A 22,732-nucleotide genomic window follows, 5' to 3' on the forward strand; every position below is an offset into this window, starting at 1 on the left:
GGCCACAGCACTCTGGGATTTGTAGTCTGTCGTTTCTTTGTCATTTCCTGGATCCATTTCAAGACAAAGACAACTGTTTATGAGTTCAGTCAGGAAGCTGTTTCACACTGAGTGTTTGCTGAGTGTTTCACACTCAGTAATCATATTATAATCATGTATAACCTATTATCAGATCTCACTGACACAGAAAATCTGATAACAGTAATGGTAAAATACCAACATTGCATAAATGCCTATAGAAATGACAGGCATAATGATCTAGGTGCTTATTTTCATCTCTCACAAACTCCCTCCAAGTAACCTGCTGACATCCACAGCTTCACAGGCTCAGTGTGGAAATCCCTGAAGGAGACAGAGGTGAAGAAGCAACCAACCCTCTCCTAGGAGAGATGACACCCAAGGCCCGGTGGGATCATCTGCAGCCAGGAGGGCATGCTCTGTTTTCAAGAGAGGAAGGCAAGACAACTCTTTCATATTGGATACATATTTTTTAAATAGATATACTTAGGTGAAAACCTGTTTATATGGGTCAACTGCTAAAGATATGCAGTTATTGCAATAGGGACTTAAAGCTATTCACCAACAACAGAGTATTGATGTACTGAGGTTTTTCCAGATTGAGGTGTACTTGATCTTAGGATCCCAGATCCTCTAACATGAGAATCATCTAGCTTATGTGTTAAAGATAAACACACTTGTGCTTATTTGTTCAGCCTGCCTCCATCAGTTTGTTTTCATAAATTGCATGCAATATTTTTTCACTTTCTTTCTGTTTACGTCACACAATTACTATTTTGTTTGTTTGTTTGTTTGTTTTTATTTGCTGTTCACATACCACTGATTTTGTATCTAGTTTTCCATCTTCTCGGGCAGAAAATCTTCCTTTTCTAAGCCTTCTCTGGTAGCCAAAAGGCAAAACTGCAGTAAGTGCTTTTCAACCTCAGAAGTTTTGTGACATTAGGAACTAGCTTATGAAAATGGAAATACAATATATAGTAGTTTATGTGTAAGAATGACAGAAATTGGTGTATGTTCAGTAAAAATATGCTTTGGGGAAGATAATACTTCAAGCATTTAGGAAGTGAAAACTTCCAAGTGGCTTTTTACAAATTTGGCTGCATTCCCTGTGATGGCAAAAGGATCTCAGGATAACTTCCTTCTTGAACAGCCTGGCTGGAGGCTAGGAAGCCTTATACCTTCTCAGTAAGACTGGGGAAGTTTCTAACACCTACAAAACAGCACTCCTAAAAATTCCCTCCTGGAAATAGCTAATTGGTATTCATTTTGAAATGCTCTACCCCCATTATAAACAAACAGCAGGTCCCTGGCCTACAGGATTTCAATGCAGACAGGAATTACAGCAAATTCATAAACACTTCAAAACAGGCTGATACAACACTTTTAGATATGTAATGTGAAAATAGATCCTATAAGAAAAATATTACAACATTCAGTAAAATCATGGAATTATGGAATGGTTTGGGTGGGAAGAGATCTTAAAGATCGTCTAATTCTAACCCCCCTGCCATGGGTAGGGACACTTCCCACTACACCAGGTTGCTCGAAGTCACATCCAGCCTGGCCTTGAACACCTCCAGGGATGGGACATCCACAATTTCTCTGGGAAACCTGTTCCAGTGCCTCACCGCTCATCTGAAAATCATCATTTTCTTCCTTATACCTGATGTAAATCTACCCGCTTTTAGTTTAAAGCCATTACTCCTTGTCACTACACCCTCTAACAAGGACTCCCTCCCCAGCTTTCCTGAAGCCCCCTTTAGGTACTGGAAAGCTGTTGTAAGTTCTCCCCAAAGCCTTGTCTTCTCCAGGCTGAACAATCCCAAATCCCTCAGCCTGTCCTCATAGGAGAGGTGCTCCAGCCCCTTGATCATCTTGGAGGCCATCTCTGGACTTGTTCTAAGATGTCCCTCTGTTCTTCTTGTGCTGGGGGCCCCAGAGCTGAATGCAGTAAAATTGTGAGAATTATGAACACAGCATCACTTCAAATCAATGCTTCCCTTGGAGGATATGGAAGGCTGCTGACTGTACAGGTCTATTTGTACAAAGTCATTTTTGGTGGGCATGGGGCTTTGTTAACAAAGAGCAGAGGCAGATCATAGCAAGGAGCAGCTGCTCTGCATCCCAGCTTTGCAGCACCTCAGCAGGATCACTGCAGGATCCCGGGAGCTGGGGGTGAGGTGGGGAGCAGGAGCAGTGCTTGTTCTTGCTCTGCACAACACACTAGGATCTGCTGCTGAGATCCAAGCACCGATAAACACTTGAGGAGCAGCCCTGACCCATAGCTCCGATCCCTCACGTTTGCAGTAAAAACACCACTTTCAGGACTGCTCGCTTTCACGTTGTGCTTTACTCATAGCCACGACAGCCCAACCCAGCCTTTAAAGCACATTACAAACTCCCAATTCCAGGCGAGGATCACACGCGGCGCCGCCAGCCGCCCGCAGCCCACAAAATGGAGGGCGTGAGGAGAACTGCGCCTCCCGGCGCGCCCTGCGGCGCAGCGCGGCCATCTTGGCGCCGAGACTTCATTTCCCAGGCGGCGCGGCGGTGGGGGAGGCGATGTCCGCCATCTTACCGCTCCCTCCTCCCCCGGTGCGGCTGGATTGAATGAGCCCGCTGCCCGCCTGCCCGCCAAGTGAGCGCCATGTCAGGCACCCCGAGCCGCGGCACCCCCGGCGGGACCCCGCTGTCGCCGACTCGCATCTCCCGCCTGCAGGAGAAGGAGGAGCTGCGGCAGCTCAATGACCGCCTGGCCGTCTACATCGACCGTGTGCGGGCGCTGGAGCTGGAGAATGACCGCTTGCTGGTGAAGATCTCCGAGAAGGAGGAGGTCACTACTCGGGAGGTACGGCCCAGGGCGGCCTGCGGGCCCCCTCCCGGGGCTCCTGAGGCGGGAGGGGTAACGACGGCGGCTCGCTGGAGGCGCTTTCCCCGCTCCCTCCGAAAAAAGGGGGGAGTCCGCGGCCCTGGGGCTCGCCCGACCCCTTCCCCCGCGGCTCCTCCGCGTTCCCGCCCGGCGCGGGCCGCGCTGTGGAGGCTCCGCGGGCCGGGTTTGTAGAAATCCCAGCCTGTTTCTGTGCCCACCCTGATTCTATGTGGCCCCTCAGGGAGCCGTAGGGGCCGCGATGCCGGGCTGAGGGACTGCTGGCGGCGCGCGGAGCTGGGCTCAGGCCGGGCTCGGCAGCGAGGGGAAACTCGTGAGGCGGGAAGGAGCCTGAGGCGGGCGCCTGGGCTGGAGCCGCCCGCCGCCCTTCTCCTTTTGGCCGGGTAGGGCTTGCCGCCCAAAATGCGGCTCTCGGAGGCATCGAAACGTTTGGGCAGGTCTCATCTGCTGCATGCTGGTTCTCCGCTGTAGTTTGTAGCCCGTTCCCCTGTACAGGTAAACCAGTCACAGGTAAAACAAGGCTGAGCGCTTGAACCCCCGCGTCGTGTGAGTTGTAGCAAACAGACTGTCAAGTTTTGTGTTTTTTTTTTTTTTTTTTTTTTTTTTTTCCTCTGCCCTGTGGCTGTTACGATGAGGTGAAGAATTTGAAAGGGTTGATGCTAACTTTGGTTATAACTAGAGAAAAATCTCTCTTAGTCCCTTCAAATGCCATGGATCAAATCCATTAGTGTGGAAGGGGATCTGGTCTCTTCCCTGTGATCCGGGAGGCAGACTGGCTGGTCCTTTTTCTCTAAGCCATGTTTTGCTTTTCCCTCCTCTCTTCCTTTCCCCCAGGACTCCCCTTCCCCTATGGAGGAAGGGTGTAGTCAGGGGTGCAGCTGGGGGCAGTCCCACCCATCCTGTACCAGCTCAAGCCCTCCTCCATCTCTTGGAGGCGGTCTACGAGGTAAGGTGTCCCACTTCACAAATTAAACTTAATTGAGTTAAATTTTCATGGAAAGCTGGCAGATAGCAGCATTGAAACTTGTGTGATGTGAAGGATTGCTGTGGCACTAATGTAGGCTTTTTTTTTTTTTTTTTTTTTTTTAAGGGATCTGTTTTGGTGATGGTAGGGGGAGAAGGGTTTCCATTCATGTAATTCAGTTTAAGTAGGCCAGATGTGGCTATGGCTTGTTTGGGGAGTGGTCAGCCTACCTGCAGTCAGTGTACACCAAAGTACCTTGAAATGCATGTGTATCACTTAATGTTGTAATATAACTTCAGTGTTTTCGAGATAACTAGGTATTGTGAAACATAAAAAATTGCCTGTGTTACTTGTTCTGTGTGAAATCATGCTATAAACAGAATAACCATGTCTGGTTCAGGGAACTTCTGAGTTGTAGATTGCTGGAGGCTGGAGATAAAAACAGGGACTGCATGCTTCAAGTATAGGAGGCAGAATATAATTCCATTAACAAGAACATATGGAATGAGAGGAAGAACAGGGCAAGCACAACACACAAAAATAATCTTACATCTAGTATAAATTAAACCACCTTCTAATAACTGTTTTGTGTTACCAATTCTGGAAAAATACTCAGATGCAGTAATTAGGGAAAGTAAGCCTGAAGATTCTGAAGATTTTGATATAAATACTTTGCTTACGTTACCCTGGAGCTTTCCTTTCTTTACTTTTATTCCAGACCTTTTTTATTAAATCTTAATTCTTGGGCATATTCTAGGATTCCTCAAGCCCTTCTGTGCTAAGAGCCAATGCCTGTAAGATATTTCACTTGCTTCCTGGACTATCTGTTAAATGCTTCCCCCTTCCTTTTAGGACAGCTTATTTTTTTCTATACATGTGTCTGGAATTGAGAGACTTGGCAGTCTTATCAGTGTTTTGATTCAGGATTGTGGACAGCGATTCAAGGTTGTGTGAGCCTTAAAACTTCAAGTGGCTGTCAGTTTTCGGGTTTCCTGGGGTGGCAGAATCCTGTCCTTTCAGTACCAAACTGGTCAACTGGATTTTGTGCTGATAGCTCAATTTTCTTGTAACACCATTAGAAGTTGTGTTCCTAAAATAATCAGACTTAACATGAAATGAGATACTAATTTAAAAAAAAAAAAAAAAAGACCACCAGCAAAACAAACAAACAAACAAAAAAAACTACTATTCAGAAGCACTATTAAGTGTAGTCTAGTTATACTGGCACACTCTTTGGGTACATCATTATATCTTTATATTAGTCCTGCGTGTTTAAAATATACTATTTTCTTCTTTCAGGGTGTTCATGGTGAAAACTCCCCTTGGTTAACCTCAGCTGTGTGCAAGTTTTGTCTCCTTTGATTATTTTTTTTTAGCTGTCTAAATATTTGAATATCTCTGGCTTATCTGTGGTTATCTGCATTTTCCCTCCTGATATTCTTCTTGTTACATTTACCACGTTTAATAACTATCTTGACCTTTTACAGATTTTTTTCTGCACTCCAAGACTTTAATTTCAGTATGCATTAGGTCTGCTACTTTTTCTTCTTTCTAATAAATATGTTATTTAAAAGGGGTTATCTGACTTCTTTAAGCCTATGATGTATGACCTGCTGGTCGTGATAGTGTAATGTTGAGTAAGTCTGAGTAGAGTGCTTGTTCCCTTCCCACAAAAAGAAGGATGGTATTCTGGTATGGTTCAGCGCTTTATAGAAACTGAGACACTTCCATATCCTGATTATCCTCTTAAATATTCAATGTGAATCAAAGATTTTTTTCTTAATACCAGGGAGCAGGCCTGGTTAATTTTTTGTTAGCTTTTGTTCCAGAGTTTTTTTTTTGTTTTTTTTTTACCACTTATACATAGTCGGTAGGAGACAGCTTGCTGCCGCACATGTTGAACATTTGGGATAGTTTAACCTAATACTGGCTGAAGATTTTCAGAAGAACCTCAGTATCCAAATGATGCGTGGCATGGGGTTGCAAGCAGGAGTGACTGCTCACCCGCTGGGCTCTGCATTAACACCTGAAACTTCTGCCTTGAGAGCAGGTGACATGTCTATGATCAAAGGCAAATGGGAGGTTTAAGGTTGTTCTGAAAAGCAGTAGGAAAAGTCATGGGATCGGTAGAGGGGTGATTGTCCATTGCTTGTTTGACCATCCAGCCTGTTCCTCACCCACTGAGTTGTCCCTCTGTCAGATCCATGTCTCTCCAATTTAGAGACAAGGATTTTATGGGGGACAGTCTCAAATGCTTTGTACAAGCCCATGTAGATGTCAGTTGCACTTCCCCCATCCACCAAAGCTGCAACCCCCTTGTAGAAAGCCACCAGATCTGTCAGGCATGATCTGCCCTTAGTGAGGCCATGCTGGCTGTCACCAATCACCTCCTTATTTTCCATGCCCCTTAGCAGAGTTTCCAGGAGGATCTGCCCCATGGTCTTGCCAGGCACAGAGGTGAGGCTGACTGGCCTGTAGTTCCCAGGTCTTCCTTTTTTTTCCTTTTTAAAATGGGGGTTTTATTTCCCCTCTTGCAGTCAGTGGGAGCTTCACTGGACTGCCACAACTTCTCAGCTATGGTGGTTAGTGGCTTGGCAACTTCATCTGCCACTTCCCTCAGGACCCTTGGAGGCATCTCCTCAGGTCCTATGGATTTGTCCACCTTTAGGTTCCTCAGATGGCTGCAAGCTTGATCGTCTCCTACTGTGAGTGGTTCCTCAGTCTCCCAGCCTCTGCATTTACCTTCTGGCGTTTGGGCTTTGTGGCTAGAACTACCAATACCCTCCCTCCCACTGCAGTGCTTATGATTGCCTAACTCCAGAAAAGGCATTTTTAAGGCCTGGCGGGGGTTAGTACACTGTTCTGAGCACATCCCGCTGTTCTCACCCTCAGGAAGAGGGGTGGGATGAGTAGGGGGATTGAAGATCCCTGGAAGACTTCAGCACTGGCAGCAATCACACTTGTGGCAGAGGCAGTGTCTCCAGGCTTCCCTGCTCACTTGTGTTTTCTCACCTCTGTGGGTGTCACTGAAGGTGGCTGTAGCCTTGTATGTCACAGCCACCAAAAGTTTCACGGCGGTCTCACCTGGTTTATCACTTACCTGTCAGTGCTGCAGCTGCTGTGCAAACAGCTACTGTCAGGGCTGTGATACATGGCTTTGATGCTACCTCATTGCCACCTCTGAGAAATACGTGTTCAGATGCTTCTGTGAGTGCTGGGTCGTTTGAGTCATAGCCTCAAGGCATAAGGATAAAGGGTGTTCTGCCACTGCAGACATCATCTGTAGGGTGGTGATTGTATGCAGCTCACTTTCCTGCAGTAGTTTCACACCTGCTGAACTGCTGTGCCTGGATGAAGAAGAAGGGATAATGCTTGCATAAGCTGTCTTACTGAAGTCTTTGGGCAAAGGCAACCCTGTTCCTCCAAGACCTGTGACCTCATGTGCAGAGTTTCACTCAGATGGTGCCGTGGCACCAAGCATCTCTCTGTGAAGAAGCTGGTTCTCAACCCTATAGATTTCCTTGAACGGGTGCGATACTACTGACAAAATGGGAATGATCTACCTTTGTCAGTGATGTTGATGCTGATGAGTGCCTGGTCCTAGGCAGATGTTTCAATAGCCTGGAGGGGTGGGATCACATCAGAAAAAAGAGTACCCATGCCGTAACAGGTGTTCTTGGTGAGTCTGGTAGTCCTTCAGCAGCCTGTAGCAGGTGAACAGGAGCGTGTGGAGCCACACCTGGTGGGAATGCACGTACCTTTGGCACATTGATGCACATTAATCTGATTAATGCTTCCTCACACAGTTTGTCCAGGCTTGCTTGGGGGACGGGGCATGCTTCTTAGCCTGTGGATTTGTTGCCTTGGTGTGCCTCCTGTGTCTTCACTGAGTGATGTCTTGAGGATTTTCAAGTGATTGATGTAGGACCACTTGTGTTCATTTGTTTGCCCTTCAGCTGCTACACAGGGCTTTCTTGAGTGCTCTCAGCACAGTTGGGTTACAGTAGGTAGGAAGGTTGAAGTAGACTTAAGAACATCCAGCAGTTCTGCCTTTCAAAGTGTTCTGTGCACATATTGCTGCTTTCTTGTGCTTCACGTGCTCATTTCCTTTCTCCCCCGTCTTCAGACGGTGCCTACATTTTCAAAATGGACCTGACCTGCCTTCTGGGGAGGTTTGCTGCTGACCAGGGCATTCGAGTAGTTGCGGAGGAGCTCCTGGGACTCATTTGGCCGTCTGATTGTTAACCCCTGCTGCTCATCCAGGTGATGCTGGCAGGGGTGACCTGGAGAGCATCCAGTTTGACTCCGCGTCTCTGTGGGCAGCTGTTCATGTGATGGAGGCTCAGATGGTTTGCTGAGCAGGTGGAGCTTGAGGGTGACAGGACAGATCCTGCAGAGCAGCAGTTGACTGCAGCACTGCTGTTGACAACAGGATTTTGGTTTCTAGAACCATGGAGCCGTCTTTCAGGATCGACAACTGCTTAGAAGAGAGGTTCTACCTAAGCAGAGCAAAGGTATCTCTGTCAACAGACTGGTCAGCCTGATAAGAACTTCAAACTAGGAATAATGAGGAGGAGAGAGGTTCCTCTAAGATCTGGTGAGGAAGTGGTAGGTAGGCAAAGGGCCTGGGGTTATGTGAACAGAGGAGACAGTAATTAACAGAACAAGGATGAAATGGAATCTTCCACAACATAGGCAGGCGAAGAAGGAAGCGCCTGTGGGACAGCCTTGTGGGGAAAGCTCTTGGGCTCTTCTTGGGGGATCATCATGGTGCTTCTTTGAAACATCTGGATACTAATGTGTGCAATGTGGGGAACAACCCAGAGGAACAGGGCATTGGGGTCACTACAACCTCACTGGAGTCATGGAGGTGAAGTGGGATAGTTCACATGATGAGTGCTGCAACAGATGGATACAAGAAGCCAAAAAAAAGGATTCCAAAGAGAAAAGGGGTCCAAGAGAGCTGGGTTGAAATGCAAGGATCTCTGCCTCTAAGCTATGATCCATCCTGATAATTTCACTGATACTTTAAAAAATGACCAAAAAAAGGGAAGATACTGGAAATTTTCTCTTGCACCCAGTATTCTTTAGGAGTGTTCAAGGACAAGTAGGCTCTATCTGGTGGCCCTCTGCAGGGAATTGCGATTAGGCAAAGACCCTGAAATGGGATGCACAGTTGCTAGATGCATTTATTGAATTTCCTTTCTCTTTTTTTTTTTTTTTTTAATTTTTCTGGTCTTTCTTAATGAGTAGCCAGCATGGGCTAGAAATGTCATCAAGCACAAGTTAAGAAATGGGTCCATGTGATCCTACTGAGGGTTCAACAAGTCCAAGTGCAAGGTGCTGCAGCTGCGTTGGGGCAATGCCAGATACGAGCACAGAGTGGGAGAAGAGCTCATTGAGAGCAGCCCTGCAGAGAAGAACTTGGGGGTTCTGGTGGGCAAAGAGCTCAACATGAGCCAGCTGTGCATGCTTGCTGCCCAGAAGGCCAGCTGCATCCTGGGCTGCATTAGCAGAGGAATGGCCAGCATGGGAGGAAGGGGATTGTCATAGAATCACTAAGGTCGGAAAAGGCCTCCAAGATCATCTGGTCCAACTGTTCCCCAACCACTAATATCACCCACTAAACCATGTCCCTAAGTACTATATTCATCCTTTCCTTAAACATCCCCAGATGGTGACTCCACCACCTCCCTGGGCAACCTGTCCCAATGCCCGACTGCTCTTTCTGAGAAGAAACGTCTCCTCATTTCTAACCTAAACCTCCCCTGGCACAACTTGAGGCCATTCCCTCTAGTCCTATCACTAGTTGAACAAGATGGAGAGCAACTGCTTGCTCAGTCAGATAATGACAAGACAAGGGGGAATGGTTTTAAACTAAAAGAAGATTTAGGTTAGAGGTTAGGAGGAAATTATTTACTCAGAGTGTGGTGAGGCACTGGAACAGGTTGCCCAGAGAGACTGTGGATGCCCCATCCCTGGAGGTGTTCAAGGCCGGGTTAGATGAGGCCCATTTCTCAGTTACTTCTGTCTGCTGATTAGCTTAAAATGCTACTGAAAGTGGCTGTCGTGATAACATTTCAGACTGTGAATTGGAGCTATGTGTTTCCTTCTCATCTTTGTTACTGGAACAGGAGCAGAGTAGAGCTTGACATGCTACAGCAGGAAAAAAAAAAAAAGCATACTAAGTTACTACAACAGCAGTGTGAGTCAGTCCTTTTTAATTAAGTAGCATCGTTTCTGGTTCTCTTTTTACCAGTAGGTTCTGAAATGGCTTGCATCATACCATTTTTAGTTCACTCTTGCTATCTTCTTTCAAGACAAGGATTGCATTTTGTTTATTCACAGTTCATAATATTGTTCTGGTGGTGGTGGTGTTTGGAGTGCCCTGAATATGAAGCGTAAATCATTCACTGCCTGTTGCTGCTCTGATCCTTACGCTACCTTTTTGTGGCAGTGTTTGCAAAAATCTGGGGAAGGAGGCTTTCTTTGTACATGCAATTCTGGTGAATGCCTTGGAGGACTGGCAAGTGATTTGTGGTTGTGTCCTTCGCTGGGATTTCACGTTATCTCTCTGAACCTACAGCAACACAGACCCAAGCTCCCACAGGACATCCTAGTGCAAGTATTTTAGTAAATGTAAATAAAAGTTGTAGGGGTGATGGTGTGGAGGTGGCCAGCATTAGGGAGGGAGTGTTGTGGATGTAGTACTTGATGGTACAGAATCAGTGCTTGGCCCTTGGACAGTTGGATTTTGTACTGGTATTTGCAAATGCTGTATTTTCACTGACAGGTTGTCCGTAGTGGAAGGCTTTACAGCCTTAAAATCTCTGTTTTCTTCTGGGCATAATGGAGTGCTGTATGAAGGATCTTAGCATAGTCAAGATACACATCTTTGTAGAACTTCCTGAGTCTTGTAACTGGTAATGCAGAGTTGTATTGCCCTGTGTCACAGGCAATTCCTGTCTATCAGCTATGGAAAAAAAAAAAATAACAAAACAAGTTGAATAAGGCTTGAAAAAATGAATTCTTTAGAGAAAGATGTAAGATTGCATGGATAGCCAACCAAGTTGTTTCTGGTATGCAGTGTGCTTGCAAGCTAAGGCTTTTCAGCCCTCAGACTGTCGTATCATAGTTAATTTCAGAAGGGTTGTGAAATGTACTCTATCAAGAACTGAATTATATCCTGACTGCCTTTAATCAGTCTTTTTGAAGACCAGTTGGTTGAGTCTGTCATTGGTGCCACTCTGTTGAAATAGGCACTCCTAGGAGCAACACAGTTGTCTTTCTTGTCTCTACATTTTATGCTTTATGAAATTTCTCTTCCTAAAGTTGGTATGTTCGGCTTTTGGCTCGTCCCACTCCCTTACTGCTCTGTCTGAATTTACATCAATAATAGCTGTTGTGGCACCCTTTGATAGAAGCAATACCAACAATCTTATCTTGAAATTCTTGCTATCTGATACACCTTTCAAATGATCTCATGTTCTAAAAAAAAAAAAAATAAATAAAAAATACAGGTGTTGAAGACTTTGATGTGCATTGTTGCAGTCTGAATGGCTGATAATAGATTTTTTTTATTTTTTTTTTCTGAGTCTGGACAGGGAGAGGTCTATAGATCCTTATCCTCTGAGGTAGAGTACAGGAGTGGGAGTTTCTCTGAACAGTTCGTATTTTTGTAGTTCATCTCATTTCAATTTCTTTTTTGCTTCATAGTACAAGAACAGTGGAGCTAAATTGGACCTCAGTCTGTATTCAGAAAATATTTGTCATAGTTTGTTTTTAAATGATATTACTGCTTCAAAAAAATCACCCAAAGCACCAATCTTGGAAACAAGTGTGAATAATTTAAGGTCTATCTGTAGGGTGTGCCGGTTTGCTTCACTTGATCTCTTTGCACACTTCGAACTTGGTATATTTTGTTACATTCCACTGGGAATAAATCTGAAATATTGTCTTTGGGACTAGATCACAGCTAACTGTAGGGGTATAATAATTGAAAATGTTCAATATAGAATGCTCTTAAGCAACAAAGTCATATCATACACTCTTTTTAAGGAAAGCTAAATGAAACCTGTTAATCCATTTCAGTTCTTTGATGCTTAGTCTTTGGGATGTTCTCATGTCTGAATACTTTTTTTTTTTTTTTTACTTCAGGTGAGTGGAATCAAGAGTCTCTATGAGTCTGAACTGGCTGATGCTCGAAGAGTTCTGGATGAAACCGCCAAAGAGAGGGCTAGATTACAGATTGAAATTGGAAAACTGAGAGCAGAACTTGAGGAGTTCAATAAAAGGTAAGGAAAGCCCTGTGTGATCATTTTTTGTTTTTTAATATGATAATGGGCAATATTTGCAGCGTGACCGATGCTGCTGATGCTTCTTAAAATGCCTTAGTGGGTGACTTCTGGAAGTGTTACAGATCAATGGGAAGGTGCAGGCTTGTAGAGGGGAATTCCTCAGAATGTACAGCTAGTCAGAGCAAATGATCAGCTTGGTATGTACACAAACATATCTGTAAATGGAAGATTAATAAACTGTGATTTGATGAGCAATTTGAAATCTAGATGCTGAAACAATCAATTGTGCCCACTTCTGTCCTGTTGTGCCTCTTCTGATGTGAGCGTGCACACATGCAGCTATTCAGTAAAATGGATCGAGAAACTAGATTAAAATTAACCCATCCAAGGAAGGTTAATTTTTAAACAGTATCAATTTTATTGTCTGGTCCAGTGCATGTCTGATAGCAGAAATGAAGGAGAAGGGAAATTCATGGCCCTGAGCACACTGGGAATGTAGAAGCGATGTTGGCTTGAAAATGCATGAAGCTACAGCATAAGCGTGCTGTAAGAGACATTGTAGTGACTATATAAAAAAAAAAAAACTGTTTAGTCTGTAGTAAAGATAATTGACCTAATAAACAGGCTAATGAAGCCAATGTAATCCATTATTTCTGTTTGCACTAGGGAGCCTTTGTGCTCAAATACTGTTTAGCAGCTGAAAACTAATTTAAAAGTGAATATATGCCATGGCAAAAAGATTTTTGCTTCTGATTGAATTTTGGTACCTGTTTTAGTAGATAAGGTTTGGGATGTACAGATTTCTCCTGAGCAAGTCAGTATGTTTGTAAACACTGTTGGACATAAAATTGCTCTTAGTCTGGCAATGCCAGTACAAGCCTACCGTAAGTCTCCCATTTTCCTTCTTCATTTGCATTTAACTGGTTATACAAATAATGAAATATATTCTTTTTTTTTTTTTCTGACTAGCTAATTTATTTATGATGGAGCATTTTTGTTGTTTTCTATCACTGGATCTTTAACAAGAGGGTCCAGCACAGAAAATAAAGTCAGCCATCAGAGAGACTTTGTGGACTTTGCTCCTAAATGAAATGGTCAAATATGAAATATCTGTAGTGTAAACATCTCTGTTTGAATAAGTCACCATAAAGCCTATTGAACTTGGTGCATGCTTCATATCAGAAAATTTGCCTGCATGTGGTTGGAAGAATTGTGCTTTAATATTTACTGGCTCTTGTTGAGGCCTTTGTTAACCATAAAAAGACCTTGTGGTGTGTGTAGGCATCTGAAGTTACGTGAGACGAATACCACCCGGTCCTACTTCCATGTCCCTCTTGTTGGGGCTAACTTCTTGCTTAAAAGCCATGGGCCAGCAGTCTGTTGTGGTTTAACTGGGCCGGCAGCTAAACACCACACAGCTGTTCGCTCACCCTCTCCCCTCCTCTCTGGGATGGGGGAGAGAAATGGGAAAGTGAAGCCTGTGAGTTGAGATAAAGACAGTTTATTAAGACAGAAAAATAATAACAATAATGATGATAATAGTACAAAGAATAATAATGTGTATGAAACAAGTGATGCACAATGCAGTTGCTCACCAGCCGAACCCTGACCAGTCCAGCCCTCATACCCTGGCTAGCTGCCCCTATATATTGTTTTGCATGACCCCAGATGGGGTGGAATATCCCTTTGGCCAGTTGGGGTCAGCTGTCCTGGGTCTGTCCCCTCCCATCTCCTGCAGCACCCCCAGCCTGCACGTTGGCAGGACAGAGTGAGAAGCTGAAACATCCTTGGCTTGGTGTACACACTGCTCTACAACAATTAAAACATTAGTATGTTATCAGCACTCTTCTCATCCTAAGCCAAAACACAGCACCCTACCAGCTACTAGGAAGAAAACTAACTCTGTCCTAACTGAAACCAGGACACAGTCCTAATGTTGATTTCAGATATTATGTTTTGCATGGCAGTCAGAGTTAGATGGACATCAGGGTTGTCCTGGTGATAGCAAATATTCTGCTTGCTTGGGTTTTAATGCAAGCTCCAGAAACGAACAGCCCCAGTATCTCCAGGAATTTGGTTCATGTTTCCTGTTCTGCAGGGTGTGTATTTCTATGCTTTAAGATATTTTTGTCAGAACTATCTTCGCTTTGCAGCTGATGAGAATCACTGCAAGTTGTCTCCTGTTCTTTAGGCTTTTGACAGCACTGAGAGACTTTGCAGATATTTTGTAGAACATTGTGCAGTTGAAGTGGTGGTGATGGTGTTTTCCCTTGAGTTATCTCCCTTGCACTTTTCTTGGACAATTGAGTTGAGTACCATTATCTGTCACTTCACTGACTTGACAGGGTAATTCTGCTCATAGGCTAAATATGAGGAAAATACACCTTTTTTTTTTTTTTGTCTGTTCTTAGTTTATAGGAGTAGAATTGAATTCTTTCTTGGCTTTGAATTCTCTTCTACCAAGTTGCTTCCAGTCCCTTAAGATGCTTGTAAGGTACTTGGAGTATTCCTGCTGTGTCTGTCTGGGGACAGATAGGGAAGGTTATGCTCGTGATGTGGCCAGATCTCAGATACGAGTCTTGCAAACACAGCTTTGAAAAGTCTGTTTGCAGGGTGTCCTCTTGACAGCCAGCTGATGACCAAAATCATCCCTGCCCAAGCTGACAGATGCTTCTGGTCCCATGCCAAGTTTAGGTCAGTGCTTTGTGTATAATGGAAGAGCAGGTCAGCCTGTAATTTATGGTTGCTTACAATTACCTCAGTGTCTCTTTCAAGCTCACAGCAGGCTTAGAGATGCCAGGAGGGATCCCAGGCATTGCTGCTCCCTTGATTGCTTGGAATAGATTGGGTTCCTGGGAAAGGAGACAGCAGGCTTCTGTCTTGGGGCATCTTTCCTTTGGTCTCCCATGTGAGAGAGGGAAGAAAATGGATAGTTGGGGGAGTCACAGTAGGAGAAAACAATGGCTGAAAAGGGTGCAGGGAAGTTTTTCCTGAGGATTAAACTGAACTGAATTTTAGTTGTGGAGCTACAAGCTTGTAGGGCTTTTCTAGCTACTGCCACGAATATAGCCAAGTTCCAAGAGATGCCTTCAAGATACAGCTAACATCTTCAAGAGATGCCTTTCTCCCTGTCTTTCTCCGCTAAAGCCTGCGTTTGTTAGTATGCAAAACACTTTCCTGGAAGTGTTGAGGATGCTCCAGGAAGGCCCTGGGGTGTGGCTGGGTGTGGTGTTGGGCCCAGTTCATGCACAGGAGGGAGCCCGAGGCTTACTCCGCTCTTGGCTTGTTCCTGAGGCTGTCTGCTTGCGCAACACCAGCACGCTTGGGAAGCTGCAAGACCCTTGCTTGCTACATGAGGATTTATGTCAGGGCTTATGGTCTAGGAGAGAATATGTTCTGTCTGTCAGTGCAAGAATTTATGCTGATGTCTTTCTGCCATGTACTCAGGCAGCTTCTTCAGCTAGTGACAAATGTTATCACCCCAGTATTGTGTGAGTACAGATCCATCTCTTGGGGGTTTTGGATACCCTGGCAGATATTTTAATTATTTATTTATTATTTACCATGTAGCATACTGATGTTCTAACCTTTTCTGTGTTTTAGTACTTGGGATAATTGAACAAAAAGAAGCATCCCAAGCCTTTTTTTTTTTTTTTTTTCTTAGAGCGGATCATATTGAATTGGGCCATCTTTGGCAAGTGATGTTGTTGAAACCTTGGGAGTCCAAGCAGACTGGCTTAGGTTGATCTTTCTTTTCCAAATGCTTTTTTACTGACTTCTTGGGAAGCTTATCTTCTCTTTACAAAAGCTAAATTCACCCTGACTCTTCAAATTCATCTGTGCTTATGCATATGCCCACCTGTGAAAGGATATGCCATCCTGTGAAAGGATCAATAAAGTTACTTGGAAGGAACCACGGTGTCAATGTGCTTGCTCTGTGCTTCTGCTGAAAATGAGCACAGCAGAAGGGACACGCTGGTGCTAGGGCCAGAGAGGAAGCAAAATCCATGGAAACTAGGTTCTAAGTTGTGCTCAGGTGCTTTTGAAACATCAGTCTTTTTAAGATAAAATATTTATATTATCCTGATTCTCCTAATGCAATTAAGCTCTTCTTAAGTTTGTTCCTCAGAGTGGAATAGCTACTACAGTGTGGAAGTAGAAACATGGCAGGATGATTTCTTTATTACAGCACTTAATTTCGCTGCTTGCAGCTTTCCTACTACATTAATAAACGTGACAACAGGAGGTGGTGATTGAAAAGCTTCAGAGAACAGTTATATTTCATTTAGGTATTTTTGTTCACAATACCCATCTTTAGTGTCGTTGTCCTTTACGACGTTCTTTGATAAGCTATCAAGATGATGAGGCTTCAAGTGTAAGTGAAGAAACAGATGATGAGAGAGGAATTCCCACTTCTTGGGACAGTTCTTTTGCAATGAAGACTAGTAGATAGAATTTTTGGTAGGCTTTTTTTTTTTTGCCTGCCAGTGATGTGTTCATCTTTTCTAGGCAATACACTTAAAATACATTGGCACAAGCTGAGTTCTAAGACAAGTTTATGATTATTTTAATTAGCTGCAGTTGGAGCCACCTAGTGGCACAACAGTCATAGTATAAGTGTATAGTAACACAAATCTGTAATTGCAACCAAGGTATTCTCAAGGTGTGTGTGCATCCATGTGTAAATATAGGTAAATTTTTCTTGTTTCAGCTACAAAAAGAAAGATGCAGATTTGTCTGTGGCTCAAGGTCGCATTAAGGATCTTGAAGTGCTGTTCCATAGAAGCGAAGCAGAACTCAATACTGTCCTGAATGAGAAACGCACTCTGGAAGCAGAGGTGGCCGATTTGCGTGCCCAACTTGCTAAGGTATGGCAGTGAATGTTTCCTTCAGCACGAGAAAGGTTGTTCCTTGTAAATAAATAAATAAATAAATTTGTTGTTAGTTTATATTTGAATATCACTGGTTCAGTTCACTTATGGTTAATTTTTACCTTTTCTTCTTGGATATAAAAATAAATTTTAAGAATTTGTGAATGTTTGTGAAACAACCAAAGTAACATGGTATATTAGAAATTTTGATAGTGAAAAAAATACTTTAGAAACATTTACCAAATATTTTTGTTACTAAATGTTGTCCTTTGTAACATCCTGGATAATTTTAAACTTACACTGACGTATCCAGTGGGACTGTGCTGGCAAGAAAAAGAACATGAAATATATGCTTGAGAAATTACTAATCCTTGGTTTTATTACCAGTCTGCACTGAAATAATCCTGTGGTTTAAACAGGTGCTTTATAAACATGAAAGCTTTTCTAAGTACTCATGCACACATTCTCACTTTCTGTTTTTTTAATTAATAACTTGAGATTAGATCTATCGTTATGGATTATTGGTCCAAAAATATCAATTGAGGACCATAAAGGGCTTGTGGATGGGGGAAAAAAGACATCCAGTCAAATCATTATCTTCCAAATTCTCTACCAGGCTGAAGATGGTCATGCTGTGGCTAAGAAGCAATTGGAGAAGGAGACACTCATGCGTGTGGACCTGGAAAATCGGTGCCAGAGCTTGCAAGAGGATCTGGATTTCAGGAAGAATGTGTTTGAGGAGGTATTATCAACCTTGTAATCTCATTATATTGTGAAGCGTATGTAGATCTTGTTCACACTGATTATAAACCATTACTAGCTAGTCCACGTAGGGAAAATCAATATTATTCTTGCTATGAATTGGTTGAGTAATAAAAGAGTTAAAGGTTTTGCAAGAGTCGCATGATAAATCAGTGGTTGCATAGGCATAAGAGCCAAGTGACAAGGGTATTACTGTTCCCTGGGCTGTTGAGCTAATGTAACTGCTTGCTGTGTGAAAGGGTAAGTCTTATTCCCCTTCTCTACACCTGGTTGCATGGCCCTGCCCCTTACTTGCACCACCCTCAGTGATCGTTAGACCTGAGTGTAACCTGTATTCATTGATGAGAACAGTATACAATTGCCCTGCTTTTTGCTGGGGAAACTTTCTGCCTGTTTAGTGGGTTGGACTGGCTCATAGTGGTTCTAAGGAGGATTAGAGCTTCTCTGAAGCAAGTAGTGAGAATGCACATGTGAGGACTGGGGGGAATGAGAAAGGGAAACAAGGCCTTTGTGTACTAGTAGTAAACATATCAGGTCAGTTTATTTCATCCTGTGAACACCAGCTCTGACCTTTGATTATTTAGCAGCCCGAGCTCATTTAATTAGTGCTCTGAGCAGCTGCCACGTGTTCCACCCGTCATCTCACCCATGCCAGATGTGATGTTTGGCTGACCATGCACCAAACCATTTTGGTCTGATTAACTAGGAAATACTTCTGGTTCTTCTTGTTGAGTTTAATATTTGCTAATGTAGTGGCTGAGTTATGTTTTACCATGGAATCAAGTGAGTGCTCAAACTGAATTAAGGGGCTAGGCAAGGCTGTGTGGCTAAGGACAGGTGCTGGAGTATAGAATCACAGAATATCCAAGTTAGAAGGGACCCACCAGGATTATTGAGTCCAACTCCTGGGTCCCCAAAGGGGGGTCCACCCAAAAAAATCAGACCATGTGTCTGACCACTGCCTGGGAGGAGGAGGTAAAAGAGGGTGGATGTGGGCAGAATGTGTTTTCAGTTTCCTTTTAGTTTCTCAGTGTTCTAGTCTGCTAGTGATAGGCCATACATTACATTAACCTCCCTGTACTGAGTCTATTTTGACTGTGATAATTGTTGAACGATCTCCCTGTCCTTTTCTCAACCCTTGAGCTGTTTCCATTGTATTTTCTCCCCTTTTTTCTTTGAGGGGGGGAGTGAGAGAGTGGCTATAGTGGAGTTCAGCTGCACAGTGGGGTAAAACCACCAAGCAGCAGGAGCTTAATCTTTTTATCTTCTTTTATGCAGGAGATAAGGGAGACAAGAAAACGGCATGAACATCGTTTGGTCGAGGTGGACACTAGTCGTCAGCAGGAGTATGAATCCAAAATGGCTCAGGCCCTAGAGGATCTGCGAAATCAACATGATGAGCAAGTCAAACTGTACAAATTGGAGCTGGAGCAGACCTACCAGGCTAAGGTAACGACTGCTATCCACAGCGCTGTCTGCCAGGAACTCTGGTCAGGGAAATAAAACCATTTCCATTAGTCCTAGTGCTTTTAAGGAGACTAGTAATTATACTTTAAACAAGCTTTGTTCTGCTGCCCAAATGTTTCCTCTTGTGCTTGTGTGCAGATCCATTTCCACTGAGGTTATAGCCCAAGGTAATAGCCAGGAATAGCATTAGCTGAGAAAGGCCAGTTTCCAAGAGAACTCTTGGAACTTCTGGTCACTGGGGAGTTCGGGGAATGGGTGGATTTCAGGACAAGCCTTTGTCCGATCAAGCTTGCAATCTAGTTGTGGCCATATTGAGAGGAACGTTACAAGGTTGCATAGTCACTTTTCTCTTACTGGGGCCTTTGCAGTGCTTTTACTAGCCCTGATACAGTAAATGTGTGTAAATATTACCACATTTAAATGATTTAAGTTAGTTCTGGATTCTAGAAAATTACTGTGTGCAGTTGTAGTTTCATTGGTGGGGGTCAGACCAGATACTGGACTTTTTAACAGGTGTTGATGGTGAAAACCGTAGTATGTAAGTTGGAGGTGTGAGCATAGTGAGGAGTAATTTTATCCAGAAGAACACTTCTTAAACTTCTTAAACTGTTTGCACTACCTTAAAGGAAGTTGGGGGGAAACGGGGGCTGGCCTCTTGTCACAGGTAACTAGTGATAGGACTAGAGGGAATGGCCTCAAGTTGTGCCAGGGGAGGTTTAGGTTAGAAATGAGGAGACATTTCTTCTCAGAAAGAGCAGTCAGGCATTGGGATGGGTTGCCCAGGGAGGTGGTAGAGTCACCGTCCCTGGGGGTGTTTAAGGAAAGGTTGGACGTGGTGCTTAGGGATGTGGTTTAGTGGGTGACATTGGTAGTAGGCGATTATGGTTGGACCAGATGATCTTGAAAATCTCTTCCAACTTCTATGATTCTATTTTGTTTTGTTTGCCTGTACAAATCTTGAGTTAGCAAGTCGCAGTTCATTCAGCACTGGAGGTGTGAGGGGAGTAGCAGCTTTGGTACTGGTGCAATTGCTGGCTACAAGTATGTATTTTTATATTCATTACTCTACCTGAAGGAATAAAGTAACTGTCAATCTTCTGGTTACTGTAAATACTTAGCAATAATTGTAGCCACTTCTAATTCTTTTTGTGGTGGATAAATTGTGCTACTGCTAACATTGTTCTCCCACATGCTCCACTTTGAGACTCCCTTTGAGATCTTTGGTTTGATGATTTGCAGTTTGAGGAACATTGATCTAAAAAAATTAACTATTTCAAAGGGCAATAACAACATGGATAATATATAAAATAAGTTAACTATTTTGACGTTATTCAGGGAAGCTAGGAACGCATATTTTTATACAACCAGATATTTGGATTGACTTGTCACAACCCAAGGAAGATTTTATTGCTATTTCAGTGCAACTTCTAATGTAATAGCTTTGAACTCCATTATTGCTCTGTCAGAGTTGACTAAAATTGGCCACTAGAAATGAAGCTTATTCACTAGGTGAAATTAACAACTAAAACCAGATTGTTTAGTTAGAACCACTAGAAAAAAAAATAGAAAAAAATCAAAAGCATCATTTTGCCTCTATGGCAGGACATTATCTGAAGTGCTTGCTGTGTGTAGCTTTGGTCCTTTTGGAGAAGGTAGCATAGAGTAATACAGAGAAGACCAGCTCAGGAGACTATCCAAAGTATGAAATAAGTCCTGCATGAAGAATACTTGAAACCTGACCTGGAAAAAGAGATGAGTCAAGAGAAGGGAAAGATGATGTCTGTAAAAGGATGAATGGCACAGAGAAGGTGAATCTTTATTATTTTTCAGTAGAAGTAAGGAAAATGATCATAACTCTCCAGTAGCAGATTCAAAAGGGACAGAAGAAAAATGCTCTGTGCTGTGTGGATGCAGAGAGCAGAGGCTAATTCCTGCCTGAAGAATCTGTTGAAAGCTTTTAAGCATCAGGATCCCGTCTCCAACTGAGGAAGTTACAATTGGACAGCTGAGACATGACACTAATGAAATTCTTTATTCAACCTGCACCCTGGGCATTCAGGGAACTGTTAGACCAGGACATGAACTTGCTAACGTTTGCTCCAGTCCATTGCGTCTTTTTTATGGCAAGAAGGCAGATCATGTGTGGCAACATGAACCTGAGCCTTTAGAAACTCTAAGGCTGCAAGTATAATCTTACAGGAATATGGCTCAAATTTTCTTGGCTCTTAGGACATTTCCTTGATATTATGAAATTCTGGTCATAAACTTACTAGATTTCCATTTAAAATTATTTAAGGTTGAATGTCTTTCATTTCCTACCGAAAGGGTATTTTCAGGATATCTATCTCAATGCAACTGACTTTTATAAAACTTGCCTTCCAGCTGGAGAATGCCAAACTGGCCTCTGACCAAAATGACAAAGCTGCTGGTGCGGCTCGGGAGGAGTTGAAGGAGGCTCGCATGAGGATAGAATCTCTCAGCTACCAGCTTTCCGGCCTTCAGAAACAGGTATAAAAGGGGAAAAAGGGGCCAACTTTGCTCTTGTTTTTAATATAAAGCACTGTAATGTTTGCAAATATTCAAATTTCTGTCCCTCCATATTTTCTGAAGTTTATGGAGATAAATGTTTTATCTTTTTTTGGAAGGGTGGTAAATTTTAACTTATTTTTTTTTATTGCACCCCACATGGATGCCAACTGGGTTTTCTGTTACACTGTCTCCCTAGGCTAGTGCAGCAGAAGATCGTATTCATGAATTGGAGGAAATGATGGCTGGTGAACGGGATAAGTTTAGGAAGATGCTAGATGCCAAGGAGAGGGAGATGACAGAAATGAGGGACCAGATGCAGCTGCAGCTTGCAGAATACCAGGAACTGCTTGATGTGAAATTAGCACTAGATATGGAGATCAGTGCTTACCGAAAACTCCTGGAAGGAGAAGAGGAAAGGTAAGTACAGATTCCATATGCTTATCTTAGGACTAGCAAGTGTTATTTTCATTTCTTACCTTTTTTTTTTTTTTTAAACATTTTAGCAGAAGTGACCATATCACAGTTCCCTGCAGTCACATTGGCTTTGCACTGCAGTGTGTTACATGGAACACTTGCAGCTGTTCTTGTCCAAACACCTGTCCTTACATTGTTTTGTTTCTCATAATGATCTCAAAGTGCGGTGCAATTTATTCTGTACTTGACATTCATCTCCTCTTTTTATTTAAGTGCTTATACTTCTATGTTTTCCTGTTTTTAAATTGTTAGGCCAAGAATAGTGTGTTTAGTAATAGAAATACTGGAGGGAGGGATGATGTGATTTGCGTTGCTCTTGCCAGCACTTTCACCTCATGTAGTCATGTTACTAGAAAACTTGGGAGGACTGGATAGCCTCCCTCTTCCTTTATATGAAGTCCTGCTGGCAAGACGCAGTGAGGCTGTTACCAGCTTTGGGGCATATTACAGTCTGGTTACTGAG

General features: G+C 43.3%; 1 protein-coding gene across 1 annotated transcript in view; it reads left to right on the top strand.

Annotated features, from left to right (window-relative positions):
* The first annotated feature begins 2,624 nt into the window (after nt 1-2,624).
* LMNB2 (lamin B2) overlaps nt 2,625-22,732 on the top strand; it is a 29,196-nt gene continuing 9,088 nt past the window's right edge. The window contains exons 1-7 of the mRNA XM_084302793.1: nt 2,625-2,866; nt 12,027-12,163; nt 16,878-17,034; nt 17,654-17,779; nt 19,078-19,248; nt 21,649-21,774; nt 21,992-22,212. Of these exons, the coding sequence (XP_084158919.1) occupies nt 2,666-2,866; nt 12,027-12,163; nt 16,878-17,034; nt 17,654-17,779; nt 19,078-19,248; nt 21,649-21,774; nt 21,992-22,212 (1,139 nt within the window). The 5' untranslated portion in view covers nt 2,625-2,665. The remainder of the gene's footprint in view (nt 2,867-12,026; nt 12,164-16,877; nt 17,035-17,653; nt 17,780-19,077; nt 19,249-21,648; nt 21,775-21,991; nt 22,213-22,732) is intronic.

The sequence above is a fragment of the Netta rufina genome, assembly GCF_964035555.1.
Source record: "Netta rufina genome assembly, chromosome: 28".
Taxonomy (NCBI): domain Eukaryota; kingdom Metazoa; phylum Chordata; class Aves; order Anseriformes; family Anatidae; genus Netta; species Netta rufina.